At 44.8% G+C, this 16,043-nt stretch overlaps 1 protein-coding gene across 1 annotated transcript in view; it reads left to right on the forward strand.

The window, feature by feature from the left end:
- Positions 1–16,043, forward strand: part of LOC143291128 (dyslexia-associated protein KIAA0319-like) — a 54,821-nt gene that overhangs the window by 30,361 nt on the left and 8,417 nt on the right. The window contains exons 12-17 of the mRNA XM_076600768.1: positions 1,675–1,826; positions 2,740–2,878; positions 6,372–6,442; positions 7,671–7,774; positions 9,112–9,245; positions 12,090–12,209. Of these exons, the coding sequence (XP_076456883.1) occupies positions 1,675–1,826; positions 2,740–2,878; positions 6,372–6,442; positions 7,671–7,774; positions 9,112–9,245; positions 12,090–12,209 (720 nt within the window). The remainder of the gene's footprint in view (positions 1–1,674; positions 1,827–2,739; positions 2,879–6,371; positions 6,443–7,670; positions 7,775–9,111; positions 9,246–12,089; positions 12,210–16,043) is intronic.

Raw genomic sequence — 16,043 nt, forward strand, 5'->3', positions numbered from 1 at the left:
TCCTATCAAAGTGAATTTCTCTGTAGGTTGTTTTTTCCCCCAGGGACAATTCTTTTTGTTGCTACAGGCTTTAAAAATAAATTACATGTGTTCAGTGCATGTCATACGACATAACACCCTCTCCAAAACCATCCTGCAAGGGACTGTAGAGGGAGGGCGCAGACGGGGGCGGCAGAGAAAGAGCTGGTCCGACAACGTCAAGGAATGGACCAAAATGACGATGCCAGATCTCCTCACGACAGCTGCCAACAGAACGGCGTGGCGAGCTATGACATCTTCCTCATGTCCCCCCAACGACCCCAGCGGTCGAGGGAATGAGAAGAAGAGAAGAGTGCATGCCGCACACAGGATCTCACTTTTTTTGTGTGTGTCAACAGAATAACTAGCACTCAAATCATCACTCAAGGTCTGGTGGAGGGGAGTAGATATCCCGGTCCATTCATGGGCATGGAACACGTGGACTGTCACTTCCCAATCAAGTGCAGTATAGTGGAGTGATGGCCTAGAGATAACGCGTCCGCCTAGGAAGCAAGAGAATCTGAGCACGCTGGTTCGAATCACGGCTCAGCCGCCAATATTTTCTCCCCCTCCACTAGACCGTGAGTGGTGGTCTGGATGCTAGTCATTCGGATGAGACGATAAACTGAGGTCCCGTGCGCAGCATGCACTTAGCGCACGTAAAAGAACCCACGGCAACAAAACGGTTGTTCCTGGCAAAATTCTGTAGAAAAATCCACTTCGATAGGAAAAACAAATAAAAATGCACGCAGGAAAAAATACAAAAAATGGGTGGCGCTGTAGTGTAGCGATGCGCTCTCCCGTGGGGAGAGCAGCCCGAATTTCACACAGAGAAATTTGTTGTGACAAAAAGAGAAATACAATACAATACACTACAGTTGGCCACCGCTGCACTTTAATGGAAGGGAGATAACCCAATTCACATCAGGTGTATAGAAATGTCCACACCCCATCCTGGACTATTTGTCTGTAGAATTATTGTTGGGGAACACGAAGCTGTTTTATTTCAAACATTATCAGTATCACCTCACTTGTCTAACAAGCTAAGATGAATCAGCCCAACTCCACAGACAAGAACATAACTAACATATGTACACCACCAAAAACAGAGTATTGTTACAGAGTATGGTGGGGACAAAAATGGTCACGCATATAAAAGCTCACCCATACATTGGAGTGAACATGGGAGTGACACAGCCCACTAACGCAGAAGAAGAAGAAAGATCACAGTGTTCCTCTCTCTTCATGCAACTCAGACAGACAGTGTTACGTACTATGTCAAAGCTTTGCCTTGGTAAGTCGTCTTTTTGTATCTCCCAGGTCAACAGATGTGCAGACCTTTCGTTGTCTGAAACCACCCTTTGTGTGACTACACATGGCAAAAGATCAAATAAGCACATGAAAGATCCTGTTATCCATGTCAACATTCGGTGGGTTATGGAAACAAGAACACACAACATGCGCACATCCCTGAAAACAGAGCATTGCTGCCTACATAGCACGCTAAACATGGTTTTATGCATAAAATCCCATTCATACTCATGAGTGAACATGGTGTTGCAGCCCTTAAACGCAGAAGAATTAATTTATCATATCATGTGCAATTGATAAACTAAATTGCCATGTACACATTTTTTTACCCCCATCATTCTGCAGAGGAGAATCTGGCACCAGTAGCCATGGCTGGAGGAGACAAGACCGTGCATCTGCCAGCGTTTGTGGTGACACTGGACGGGTCAGGGTCCTACGACGATCGAGGCATCGTGTCCTACCTGTGGGAACGCGACAAGGCCAGCCTGGCTGCTGGGGTCAGTGGGCGTTTATTTGTTTAATTTATTATTATTATTATTATTATTATTATTCATTTAAGGTTGTTTCTGTAGTACGAAACTGCAGAGCACTACATCCTTTACAACGTCACAAGGAAAATTTAAGCATGCATTTATAAAAGTCGACTCAAAGATAAGAGCAATGCTCCTATCTGAAACACAAGAACATGCACGCATAGTCCCATCAAAAAAAAAATTACCCAGGCACGTACGTGCGTGTGCACACACACATACACAGTTCAGATGCATGCGTGCGCTCATGCATTTGCACACTCCCACGCATGAAATCCCTTGGCACAACATGGTAAGGAAGTATGCATGCATGCATTTGTGTGTGAGTGTGTGTGTTTATTTTTGCATGCATGTGTGTGTGTGTAAGTATCGTGTATGTATGTGTACATGTGTGTGTAAATTTGCATGCACATGTATGTGTGTGTTGTGTGTGTGTGTTTATTTGCATGCATGTGTACATGTGTGTTATGTGTGTTTATTTGCAAGCATGCGTGTGTATGTGTGTCTATATGTCTGTTTATATGTGTGAGTTATGTGTGTGTTTATTTGCATGCATGCGTATATGTGTGTGTGTGTCTATATGTCTGTGTACATGTGTGTGTGTGTCTGTATGTCTGTGTACATGTGTGTGTATGTCTGTGTACATGTGTGTGTGTGTCTGTATGTCTGTGTACATGTGTGTGTGTGTCTGTATGTCTGTGTACATGTGTGTGTGTGTCTATATGTCTGTGTACATGTGTGTGTGTGTCTGTATGTCTGTGTACATGTGTGTGTGTGTGTCTGTATGTCTGTGTACATGTGTGTGTGTGTCTATATGTCTGTGTACATGTGTGTGTGTGTCTGTATGTCTGTGTACATGTGTGTGCGTGTGTGTCGAAAGGATGTGGTGAAGCAGAGTGACCACCAAGCAGTGCTGCAGCTGGTGAACATGGTGGCTGGCCGCTACCTCTTCAGGCTGACCGTCACTGACCAGCAGGGACTGACCAGCACCGACACCGCCTCCCTGCTCGTCGACTATGGTCAGGGTTTGCGAAAGCTGACAATGGGGATTGGTGGTGTGGAGGATTGGCTGGTTGGGTGGTTGCTGGGTGGACAAAATCATGCACATTTGCTTGCTTACTTCATTAAACCACATTGCCCTAGCTAAATGAAATAAAGTTTCTTTTCATTCATGTGTTCCATTGCTGGGTGGCCAGGTGTGTGGGGGCAGTGGCGGTGTGAGTTGGCAATGGGTGGGTGAGTCAGTGTAGGAAACAGTGATGGCCTAGAGGTAACGTGTCCACCTAGGAAGCGAGATAATCAGAGCGCCCTGGTTCGAATCACGGCTCAGCCGCCGATATTTTCTCCCCCTCCAGTAGATCTTGAGTGGTGGTCTGGTCGCTAGTCATTTGGATGAAATGATAAACCAAAGTCCTGTGTGCAGCATGCACTTAGGGCATGTAAAAGAACCCACGGCAACAAAAGGGTTGTTCCTAGCAAAATTTTGTAGAAAAATCCACTTCGATAGGAAAAACAAATAAACTGCACGCAGGAAAAAATACAACAAAAAAAGGGTGGCACTGTAGTGTAGCGACACGCTCTCCCTGGAGAGAGCAGCCCAAATTTCACACAGAGAAATCTGTTGTGACAAAAAGAGAAATACAAAATGGCAAATCTGGGCGCAGAATATGACCAAGAGGAAAACGCAGTGACATGGAGAGATGAGGACCACTTCAAATCTTCCCTCCCAGCCACAAAACAGCAACCGCCGACTGTCCAGACCACAGCATGTGGCTACCTTTCACCTGTAGACAGGACACATTGAATTCAACAACCACATACCCCCGAAAAATGGAGTATGGCTGCCTACATGGCGGGGTAAAAACGGTCATGCACGTAATAACCCACTTGTGTACATACGAGTGCGCGTGGGAGTTACAGCCCACGAACAAAGAAGAAGAAGAAGAAACAACCACATGCACTAATGCTTCCACATGCCTTAGCCTTTGTGGAGAAGCAGACCAGACCACTGAACGTATTTTCCAGGACTGCGTACAGGTCTCAGGGAGGAGATCTGACCAACGCCCAACACACTACAGGACATGCTGCATTGCTGTATGAAAAGTCTCCTGAACACCACCCATTTCTTCTTGAAGGCTAATCTTCAGGTGTAAATGGGGAAAGAGGAGAAGAAGAGTGAATCTGTATTGGGGTGGCTGTACCTGTTGGAGGCGCTGTGGCAGAATCTGTTGGGTGTTCAGAGATCAGGTTGGGTTCAATAGACAATAGGTCATATGACCGGAAGAACATAAAATTAATAGGTCATTTTGAAAATCAATAGGTCAAATATCACCCGTCCCGTCCCGGGCTTTTTCAAACTTTAATAATGCACAAATGAAAGGAAAATGTAATACATTGGCCTTTCTGGTCATTCATTGACTAGAAAAAAAAGAAGTTAAGAATGTCATTGATTTCTGACAAGAAAATGCAATGTTCTGGTCTTCTGCGTTGACCAGAAAACATATACGACTGGCTCATTTACTGCTGTCAGGCGATTATGCCTTGCGGGAAGATGACGCAAGGACAACCCTTGGTTTTGCAGTTTTCCCGGAACTGCACTCGGTTAATGCAAAAGTGGGAACGCCAATTCTTCTCGCCGAAGCTCGCGAAAGGCAGTGATAAAGATTCATTTCAGATTTCGTTTCGTCACGGATCCGTATTTTAATAAACCAGTTTATAGTCATTTCCTGTAGGAGCAGACAACAAAGCGATCGCGATCGTTGAGAGAGAGAGAGAGAGAGAAATGGTTACTTTGGTTGACCGACTGGTCATAAAAACAATAAGTCATGTGACCTGGCAACTTGAAAAACAATAGGTCATTTCAAAATTAAATGCGTCAGTGACCGATGACCGATGTCGAACCTGATCCCTGGGTGTTGAACTGGATCCAGTGTTCATCAGTGATCAGGGTTCGAGGCCACGCTTTGGCATGATGTTGCCTCGTTCTTCATTTATCAGATGGATTCCCCCGTCACCTTGACAAAGGCAGCAGTACGTCGCAGGTCCTCCTGTTCTAGTCTGGCAGGACTCCACTGGTAGAGCACCATCTCGAAAAGATTTGAGATTTTCCATACGTGACGTAAATGCGTTGTACTGCCGTAACGTGCCAGGGGCCCAGTACATCCATCTTCGGTGTTCGTTTTCTTGTCCGAGTTTCCCTCTCGTAGGCGACTTGCTTACCAAGGCTTAAGGGCATCCCCTACCCTGGTTTGTTTCTTCGAGGTTTTCCTTCCCTAGGGCTAGAGGTTTTTATGCGCCTCTTACTCGCATGATGAACCCGTCATAGGACACATGGAGAATTTGATATGGTGTAACAGTGCCACCTGTTACCCGCACCCCGTCCTGGTAGAAACATCGCCATTTGGTCCAGGACTGCTTATTCGACCAGGCAAGCCTGACTTATATCGCAGCTAACCCTCATATCTGGGGGCCGTTCCCCAATCCGCCACCTGGGGACCCGCCGGGTTGGGGATAGTCGCCCCGCCCAGATGCTTTGGCATGATGTTGGGTCCTTCAGAAAGGCACTTCGTTCTGATTTTTCTTTATTTGACCCAGGTGAGAATGGGCCTCAGACTTGGGGTTGGGGATAGGCTAAAGCTGCGGAAAGAGAGGGTCAGGCCCTGCCTTCCGGTGCAGAGCCATTGACATGGAGAATATGAATTCACTACCCCCATGGCCATAAAAGGCTTTGGGACCTGTAGCTGTTATGTATGGATAGATGGGTGGTGGTACCTGGCTGATGACAGGGTGGGTGGATTGATGGATAGTTGTCAGCTTGGATGGGTGGGTGAGAAATGGTTGAGGGAGTGGGTGTTGGGTTGTTTGGTTAGACAGGTGGTGGGGGTGGATGGTAGGGTGGATTGACCAGTAGGAGGGCACATGCATAGATGGGTGAGTCGGTTTATGTTTTGTTTTCCTTTCTGTCTGTCAGTCATGTTTACTTGATTCTTCAGACATTTTCCTTTCCTCCCCCTGCATACCTTCCAACATCAAACATAATTGATTGGATTATTTTTGTTTGTTAATGAATGGTTATCTCTATTCTATGATTAAAAAAAATTGTGCAAGAGATTAGGTAAACATTATTTAGTTAAAAAAAACAAAAAATGGTTAAGGAGGGAAAATTGGGTATGTTTGTGTATGAGCGAGGTTTGGTATGAGAGTGTCTGCATCTAAGGGTGGGTGTATGTGTGTGTGCGTTTGTGTGTGTATGTGTTGTGTGTATGTGTGAGCGTGCATGAGTGTGCACGTGTATGTGCTTGCATGTGTTTGTCAGTGTGTGTATTTGTGTGTGCATGAGTGTGTGTGTGAGAGTGCATGCATGCATATGTGTGTATCTGTGTACATTGTGTGTGTGTGTGTGTGTGTGTGCAAGCATGTGTGTGTGTTTATGCAAGTGTGATTTCAGTGTGTGTGTATGCATGTGTATGTTCATTCATGTGTGTGTGTGTGTGTGTGTGCGCGCACTCACAGGCCAGAACTACAAGGACCTTGTGGAGTTGGTTCTGGACACAGACATCCATCACTTCACTCAGCAGGACAAGGTATGAATGCCACCACTCTTCTTCCTCTACTCCTCCTTCGTCTTCTTCTTCTTCTTCTCCTGCATTCATGGGCAGCAGCTTCCCGCGTTCACCCATGTGTACGGATGGGCTTTTATGTGTATGTATTGGGGAGTGTTTATGGCTGAGCATGTTTTTGTTGCCATAACACCCTGAACGCTGACGTTGGTTATGGGATCTTGAATGTGCGTATTTGATCTTCTGCATCTGTGTATACCAATAGGGGAGGGGTGGAGTGGGGGGCCGGGGGGGTGGGGTGGGGGGCGGGGAGGGGGAGTAAGGCATAAGCAGGTCTGCACATCTGTTGACCTGGGAGATCAGAAAAGTCTGCATGTTTGAGCATGTCCGAATGTCCTGTATGTTCTTCAGTTGTTCAGTGTTATTTTTGTGAATATTCAGATTTCATTTTCTCTTTGCCCTGAGAGCTGGATTAAAAAAAACAACATATTCATACTTTTTCCACTTCCCTCATTCAAAATCATTTGTTCATTCATTTGTCCTCTCTCTCTTTCTCTTGCTTTTTCTCTGTCTCTCTCTCCTTCTTCTTCTTCCACTTAACAACCGACATCAGTATGCTGATGAAAATTGTCGTGTTGTGGGAGGTTGCTGTTGGGCGTAATTTAGCAGGGCTACCGAGGGATGTTCTGTTAGCTGATCGGGGAGATGGGGCGCAGTCCACTGGTGTGTTTGCATCTCCAGCTAGGCCAGTCCGGCTACTGTAGCGGTCCCCGGGAATACACCCGACCGGCACAGCCCTAGCCTTCTACGACACTACGTAACTCACTCACTCACTCTCTCCTTTGTGACACATATCAATTATAAACCAAAAAAAATCATGTATAGATTGTCAATATATATACGCCTCTCTCCTCCCCTGTCAGTCTCCATGTCTCTCCACTGTCACTGTCACTCTATCTGTCTGTTGTCAGCCTCCCCTGCCTTCTTTACTCTTCCCCTTGTCCATTCTTCCTTCCGCTCTCCACCACGCCCCTACCCTGTTGTCCTCGTTGTTATTCATCTATCGCGATATTGTATTGTACATAAGTTCTATGTTTATGTTTGCACATGCTTATGCAATTTTGACGTTGGTGTTGTGAATTGACTCTTGCTTTTTTTTTTGTTTGTTTGTTTGGGTTTTTTTCTTTTTTTTGTTTTTTGTTGTTACTTTGTTGCTTTTTTTCCAATTATTATTTATGCTGTGACGTTTCAGATGAAGGTTGTGAGGCAGCTGGAGCACCTGATCCATCAGTCCCCACAATACAATGGCACAGTGGTACAGACCCAGTCCCTGCAACAGGAGCTGACCAATGGGCAGTGAGTGTGTGCATGATTCCGTTTTGTGTACTTCTCTGCACGTTGTATTTGTATTTGTATTTCTTTTTCTCACAACAGATTTCTCTGTGTGAAATTCGGGCTGCTCTCCCCAGGGAGAGCGCGTCACCATACTACAGCGCCACCCATTTTTTTGTATTTTTTCCTTTGTGCATTTTTATTTGTTTTTCCTATCGAAGTGGATTTTTCTACAGAATTTTGCCAGGAACAACCCTTTTGTTGCCGTGGGTTCTTTTACGTGCGCTAAGTACATGCTGCACACGGGACCTCGGTTTATCGTCTCATCCGAATGACTAGCGTCCAGACCACCACTCAAGGTCTAGAGGAGGGGGAGAAAATTTCAGGGGCTGTGCCGTGATTCGAACCAGCGCGCACAGATTCTCTCGCTTCCTAGGCGGACGCGTTACCTCTAGGCTGTGATGCTGTTTTTGTGCACTTGTGTGCACCAGTGTGCACATGTGTGTGTGCTTTTGTGTGTGTGTGTGTGTGTGTGTGTGTGTGTGTGTGTGTGAGATAAATAGTGGAAGACAGAGGGAGGAGAGAGAGATAGAGAGAGAGAAAGAAAGAGAGAAGGAGAATATAAGTAAACAAATGTTTCATAAAGAATGTTTCTTTATCTGTTCTCAGTAGTGCTTGCATCATTTACTTCTTTTTCTGGGACAAAAATGATCTCGTTGTCCTATATCTGAACTTTTGTTTCTTTATAATTTATATTCTCAATATCAACTTGCATGCATGCATTCTTTTACTTCTTTTTCTGGGACAAAGAATTATTTCATACTCCAGTATTCTGAATTTGTGTTTCTTTATGTGTTCTCAGGACTGCTAGCATGCATGCATTCTTTACTTCATTTTCTGGAAAAAACAACAACACGATTACATACTCCTGTATTCTGAGCTTTTTTAACGCGTGCTCTCACTCATGCGCATGCCTCTTTTCTTTCTTATTGTTGTGGTTGTGTTCAGTAACAAGAAGTGATGATGAGAGAATAACGTTGTATCAGCGATGATGAGAGAATTGCGATGATGAGAGAATAACGTTGTATCAGCGATGGTGAGAGAATAGCGATGATGAGAGAATAACGTTGTATCAGCGATGATGAGAGAATAGCGATGATGAGAGAATAACGTGTCAGCGATGATGAGAGAATAGCGATGATGAGAGAATAACGTTGTATCAGCGATGATGAGAGAATAGCGGTGATGAGAGAATAGCGATGATGAGAGGAGAACGTTGTATCAGCGATGATGAGAGAATAGCGATGATGAGAGAATAACGTTGTATCAGCGATGATGAGAGGGTAACGTTGTATCGTCAGGGTACGGCTGGTGTTTGTGGTGAGGACGAGGGAGAGGACGACGGTGAATGGGACGGTGGTGGTGGAGCTCCTGCGCAGCCGCCTGGGGAATTTCACCATCCTGACTTACCCTGTGGCCTCTCTGGACACTGTAGGTCAGTGGGTGTCCTTGCTGTTCCGTGTGTGTGTGCGTGCTTGTGTGTGTTTGTGTGTGTGTGTGTGGATGTCTGTGTCTGTATACAGGGGAGCAGTGGCCTCATGGTACTTGTGACAAGGTAGAAAGCGAGTGTCCATGGGTTCAGTTCCCAAATTATACAGACCAGGATTATTACTCCCCCCCCCCTCCCCCTCCTGCACTCCCCCCCTCCCACACACACACACCCCGTTCCGTTACGCCTTGAGTGGTGGTCTGGATGCTAGTCTTTCAGGTGTGATGATAAATTGAAGTTCCGTGTGCAGCATGCATGCAGTGTGTGCGTAAAAGAACCCACGGCAGTAAAAGGGTTGCCCCTGCCTCAGCTGTGCAGGAACGCCCACTTTGATAGTACAAAAAACAAATAAATTTGCAAACAGGAAAAAGACCCCACCAAAAAATATATGGGTGACGCTGCACTGTGGTAAAGTGCTGTCCCTGGGAAGAGCAGCCTGAATTTCACACAGAGAAATCTGCTGTGACAATACAATACAATACAATAATAAAATGATAATAATAATGGTATTTATATAGCACTGAATCTTATGCAGAGACAGATCAAAGCGCTTTTGCACCAGTCATTCACACGCATGCATAATAACTCTAAAACTGGAGAAACTGAAGACGAGGAAGAGGGCAGGGAAAGGGAGGCTATTTTGGGAAGAGGTGGGTTTTAAAGCCAGACTTGAAAGAGCTGAGTGTGGAGACTTGACGAAGCGAAAGAGGAAGTTCATTCCAATCGCAAGGTCCAGAGACAGAGAAAGAATGGCGGCCAGCAGTCAAGCGTTTGAATCTGGGTATGCGTAAACAGAGTGGATCCGAAGCCGATCGTAGTGAGCAAAATGGAACGTAGAGGTGAAGGCAGCCACAGAGATAGGAAGGGGCAGATTTGTGAATACATTTATAACATAGAGTGCTGATCTTGTACTTTATTCTATGTGAGACAGGGAGCCAGTGGAGATGTTGCAAAAGAGGAGTGATGTGCTCAGATCTTTTCTTTCTGCGGACGAGTCAGGCAGCAGAGTTTTGTATGCGATGAAGAGACTGAATGGATAAAGCAGGCAAACCAGACAATAGAGAGTTACAGTACTCAAGGCGAGAGACAATGAGAGAAACGACAAGTCTAGATGTTGCGTCAGTACAATACAATACAATACAAAAGTGTTTGTAGTTGGGTGTGTGGATTGCAGAATTTTACGAATCTGACCTTCCCCTTTGACACTGTAGGTCAGTGGTGTTCTTGCTTGTTTAGCTGTAGTGTTTGTGTGCATGGTGTGTGTCTGCGCATGTGTGTGGTTGGGGGAGGGGGATACACATGAACGTGAGGGCGCTTGCGCGCATGCGGCCATGTGTTGTAAGTGCATACTTGTTCATGTGTTGATGGATGTGTGAACTGATCATCTGCATTTGACTGTGCCTGCACATGTGTAGCTGTGTGTGTGTGTAATAGTGTGCCTGCACATGTGTAGCTGTGTGTGTGTGTAATAGTGTGCCTGCACATGTGTAGCTGTGTGTGTGTGTAATAGTGTGCCTGCACATGTGTAGCTGTGTGTGTGTGTAATAGTGTGCCTGCACATGTGTAGCTGTGTGTGTGTGTGTAATAGTGTGCCTGCACATGTGTAGCCGTGTGTGTGTGTGTGTGTGTGTAATAGTGTGCCTGCATATGTGTAGCTGTGTGTGTGTAATAGTGTGCCTGCACATGTGTAGCTGTGTGTGTGTGTAATAGTGTGCCTGCACATGTGTAGCTCTGTGTGTGTGTGTGTAATGCTAACGTCCATATTCTAAATATATTTCTGTTTAATAATTACGATGTAATAATTAATTGCAATGTTTTTAAAAGCGAATATGTGAAATGCTTTTATTTGAGAACATATGTTTATTACTCTTGTTTAATCACGTTATCCGCGTGTGTGGGGTGGGGGTGGGGGGTGGGGTGCGGTGCGGGTGTGTGCTAATTATCTGGTTGTGGTTTTCCGCAATTCATCTTTATTCTTATCTTATCTGTCTATTATAATCAATGTGCAGTATAGTAGGCTATGTTTATAATTATATTCAAATAATGTTTCTTAATTCTTTCTGTTTTTACATTAAGAATACTAGTTATTACCTGCAGTGTGTGGATGTATGTATGAAACGATGTATGTGATATTTTTTACATTTGTATCTTCGTAATATTTGTTGGGGCTGTTGTTGGCTTTTACAGTTATGGTCCCCATGTTGTTTACTTGTCTATGTTGTGATAATGCACCTGACCAAATTTCTCCAGTTGGAGATAATAAAGTTATTCTTATCTTATCTTCTTATCTTATCTTATCTTAATAGTGTGCCTGCACATGTGTAGCTCTGTGTGTGTGTGTGTAATAGTGTGCCTGCACATGTGTAGCTGTGTGTGTGTGTGTGTGTAATAGTGTGCCTGCACATGTGTAGCTGTGTGTGTGTGTAATAGTGTGCCTGCACATGTGTAGCTGTGTGTGTGTGTAATAGTGTGCCTGCACATGTGTAGCTGTGTGTGTGTGTAATAGTGTGCCTGGACATGTGTAGCTCTGTGTGTGTGTGTGTAATAGTGTGCCTGCACATGTGTAGCTGTGTGTGTGTGTAATGGTGATCTGCTGTTCATGATTTTTTTACGTGTTACATGTTTGTTAAACCATGGTCTGCTGTTACCAAATGTGAACCTTTGTGTTGTGTGTGTGGGTGTGTTATATGTCTGTGATACTGTTGTCTGCTATTACCAAGTGTCAACTCTTGATGGAATGTGTGTGTATGTTTTGTGTGTGTGTGTTTGTGTGTGTGTGTGTGTTGTCAGTGTGTCAGAACACGTGTTCAGGACGTGGGCAGTGTGACCAGCGGAGCAGAAGATGTGTCTGTGAGCTGTTCTGGATGCCGGACCTGTTCCAGCTCTTCTACGCCCGTCGCTCCAACTGTGGTCTGTGCTGCACACACACACACACACACACACGCATGCATAGTACATACACACACTCACGCATACACTCACACATGTACAGCATGCATACATGCACACACGAATACACCTGCTCATACATAACATACACACTCACACACACACACACACTCACACTTTCTCTTCCTCTCTCTCATTGCACTACATATATACATCTATCGTAAATGCAAGTATTATGATTATGTACCTGTAAATGTTTTCTGTGCATTTGAGTGCTTTTGAATGTCATGTTTGTATTTCTGTAACCTTTTGTTATTTTGTGAATATTTTCATTTCATTTCTCTGTGCCCAGAGGATTGGATGTGAAAAAGCATATGCATGCTTATTCCATTTCGTTCGTTTGTTCGTTCATTTCTCTATCTATCACACTCACATGCATACTGACTTGATCACAAGCACTCACTCCTTCACACACACACACACACACACACACACACACACACACACTTTCACACATGTACATGCACTCACACTCATGCGCATGCACACACACACACACACACACACACACACACACACACACACACACACACACACACACACCCTCTCATACACTCGTCTAATATCACTTTAAGTGGAAAGACGTTAAACTGAAGACGAACAAACATCTCACACACACACACACACACACACACACACACACACACATTCACTCACTCAGACACACACATTCGCTCTCTTTCTCTCACAGACACATACACACACGCACTAGACATCAGACATCAGAGACATACTTACTTGCTGGTGCATGGTTTCATTATCTGTTGAAATATGTTGACAGTTTTACATATTCAGCTGGATTCAAGCCATGAGCCAAAAAAACCAGACTGTGGAAGAAATTTGTTTGTTTCACCTGTAAGGTGACACTGGGGATGATCTTATAATCCATGTTCATACAGGTATTGTATTGTATTGTATTGTATTTCTTTTTATCACATCAGATTTCTCTGTGTGAAATTCAGGCTGCTCTTCCCAGGGTGAGCGCGTCGCTACACTACACACACTTTGCATATGCATGCTTATTCCATTTCGTTCGTTTGTTTGTTCATTCATTATCTATCTATCCCACTCACATACATACTGGCTTGATCACAATCACTCACTCCTTCACACACACACACACACACACACACACACACACACACACACACACACACACTTTCACACATGTACATGCACTCACACTCATGCACGTGCACACACACACACACACACACACACACACACACCCCTCTCATACACTCGTCTAATATCACTTTAAGTGGAAAGACGTTAAACTGAAGACGAACAAACATCTCACACACACACACACACACACACACACACACACACACACATTCACTCACTCAGACACACACATTTGCTCTCTTTCTCTCACAGACACATACACACACTAAACATCAGACATCAGAGACATACTTACTTGCTAGTGCATGGTTTCATTATCTGTTGAAATATGTTGACAGTTTTACATATTCAGCTGGATTCAAGCCATGAGCCAAAAAACAAGACTGTGGAAATTTGTTTGTTTCACCTGTAAGGTGACACTGGGGATGATCTTATATCCATGTTCATACAGGTATTGTATTGTATTGTATTGTATTTCTTTTTATCACATCAGATTTCTCTGTGTGAAATTCAGGCTGCTCTTCCCAGGGAGAGCGCGTCGCTACACTGCAGCGCCACCCATTTTTTTTTTGTATTTTTTTCCTGCAGGCAGTTTTATTTGTTTTTCCTATCGATGTGGATTTTTCTACAGAATTTTGCCAGGAACAACCCTTTTGTTGCCGTGGGTTCTTTTACGTGCGCTAAGTGCATGCTGCACACGGGACCTCGGTTTATCGTCTCATCCGAATGACTAGCGTCCAGACCACCACTCAAGGTCTAGTGGAGGGGGAGAAAATATCGGCGGCTGAACCGTGATTCAAACCAGTGCGCTCAGATTCTCTCGCTTCCTAGGCAGACGCGTTACCTCTAGGCCATCACTCCACTGCTGTGTGTGTGTGTGCACGAGCTTGCATGTGTGTGTGTGTACATGTATATGTGCAAGCATGCATATGTCTGCATGTGAAGTGCCTGTGTGTGCATGAATGTATCTTAACGAAACTGGATGCGTGTCTGTATCAGTGTATGTATGGGTGTGTACGTTTGTGTGTAAGCATCACCTTTGCAGTGTTGTTTCTATTTCATTTTGTCTTATCATTATTGCATGCATGTGTGTGTGTGTGTTTGGTTTAATGGGGGTTTTTTGGTGGTGGTGGTTGTTGTTTTGGGGTGTTTTTTTTTGGCTGCCCCATCATCTGCACCATTTCAGTGGCATTACTCCAACGTCACTCATTTAGATTCCCCCATACACGGCCACCACCTGGGTTCGTCTCTCACAGTCCCACCGTCAGCAGTCCGCAGGGAACCATCGATGTCAGGTTGCCAGGAGGCCACACACCAGAGAAGACCCTGCACTGCTGCTGAGTCACTTTGGTGGTGTTCAGTGGTGCCTGTTCTGATTCACTGTACTTAGGACACTACCTACTAAGCCCCTGCTAATGACAGTAATGGCTTAGTTGCAGAGCCAGACTGAGTGAGCGTCCCTCCCAGAGTGGAGACCGCCACCATGTCCCTCAAACAACAGCCCCCCATGAATCTGCCGACACTGAAGACATTGACAGGACTCACCCTAAGCACAGAAGTGGAGGGGTATCGAAACTGAGGTCACCATGAGAACAGGGCATGAAAGGACACAGAGTTTGAGACTGTTTTGTTTATACTGATGATCAGTGATGGAGGAGGACGATGACGATGTTGATAGGGAGGTCCATTTTGGTTTGGGACTGCGTGACAAAGCTATACTCTACGCTTCTTGTCATAATGATATCTCGGGTGTTAACCAGGTCCAAGAGATACAGACACTTGCAGTGTTGGTCAGGTAATTAGAGCAACACACCCAAAGGTGCATCCTTGAAGTGGATGACACTCGACTGTGTGGTCCCAGTCTCCCCATTTAAGCCCACAGCACACTCAACTCTGGGTAGGAGCTGGCCATGGGCCGAAAAATCCACGTCCGCTGGGATTCAAACCCGCATCCTCACAGCCATCAGTCCGCGACGCTAAGTGTTTAATGTTTATTGTAAAGCGCTTTAAGCTCCCTTACAGGGAGGAAAACGCTCAACAGGTACCTATTATTATTATCATTATTGTTATTATATCACTTAACTCACTCGGGATGGCAAGTTTTTTCTCTTGCTTTTCCCCTCAGATGGCCCATTTGTAAGGGTTTGGAAAAAAAATTACTAAAAATACAAAATACAGAGTAAGGAAATGAAACTTTCAGAACTGGTGTATTACGTGTTGGGCTATTACATATTTTAAAAAATCAAATATTTTTACAGTTTTGCCATTATGTAGAAAATAATGCCATTTTTTTACCCCGAATCACCTTACCCATGCTTGCTTTGTGCACTTAATTCACTTTCTTCTTCATCATCATCCACCCACTTCTTCAATGTCCGACCCTTCAGTTTGTAGCATTTCAAGTACTTCAGCAGCACTAAAACGTTGCTGTCGTTGCCTTGTTCGCACCGCGACATTTTGAGAAGAACCCGCTTCAGACGCCACTTTGTTAACAGGCTGGCATGCGAGCAGGCGACCGGTCAGTGACATTGTCAGCATGTGTGCGACACAGGCCACATACGACAGGCTGGCCAATCGTACCATTCGGTTGTGGAGTGACCCAGAATAGTGCACTCTGCTTGGCTAATCACAAAATCATGTCTACAGCGCATGATGGATTTTTATTTT

Source organism: Babylonia areolata, chromosome 16, assembly GCF_041734735.1.
Source record: "Babylonia areolata isolate BAREFJ2019XMU chromosome 16, ASM4173473v1, whole genome shotgun sequence".
NCBI lineage: Eukaryota > Metazoa > Mollusca > Gastropoda > Neogastropoda > Buccinidae > Babylonia > Babylonia areolata.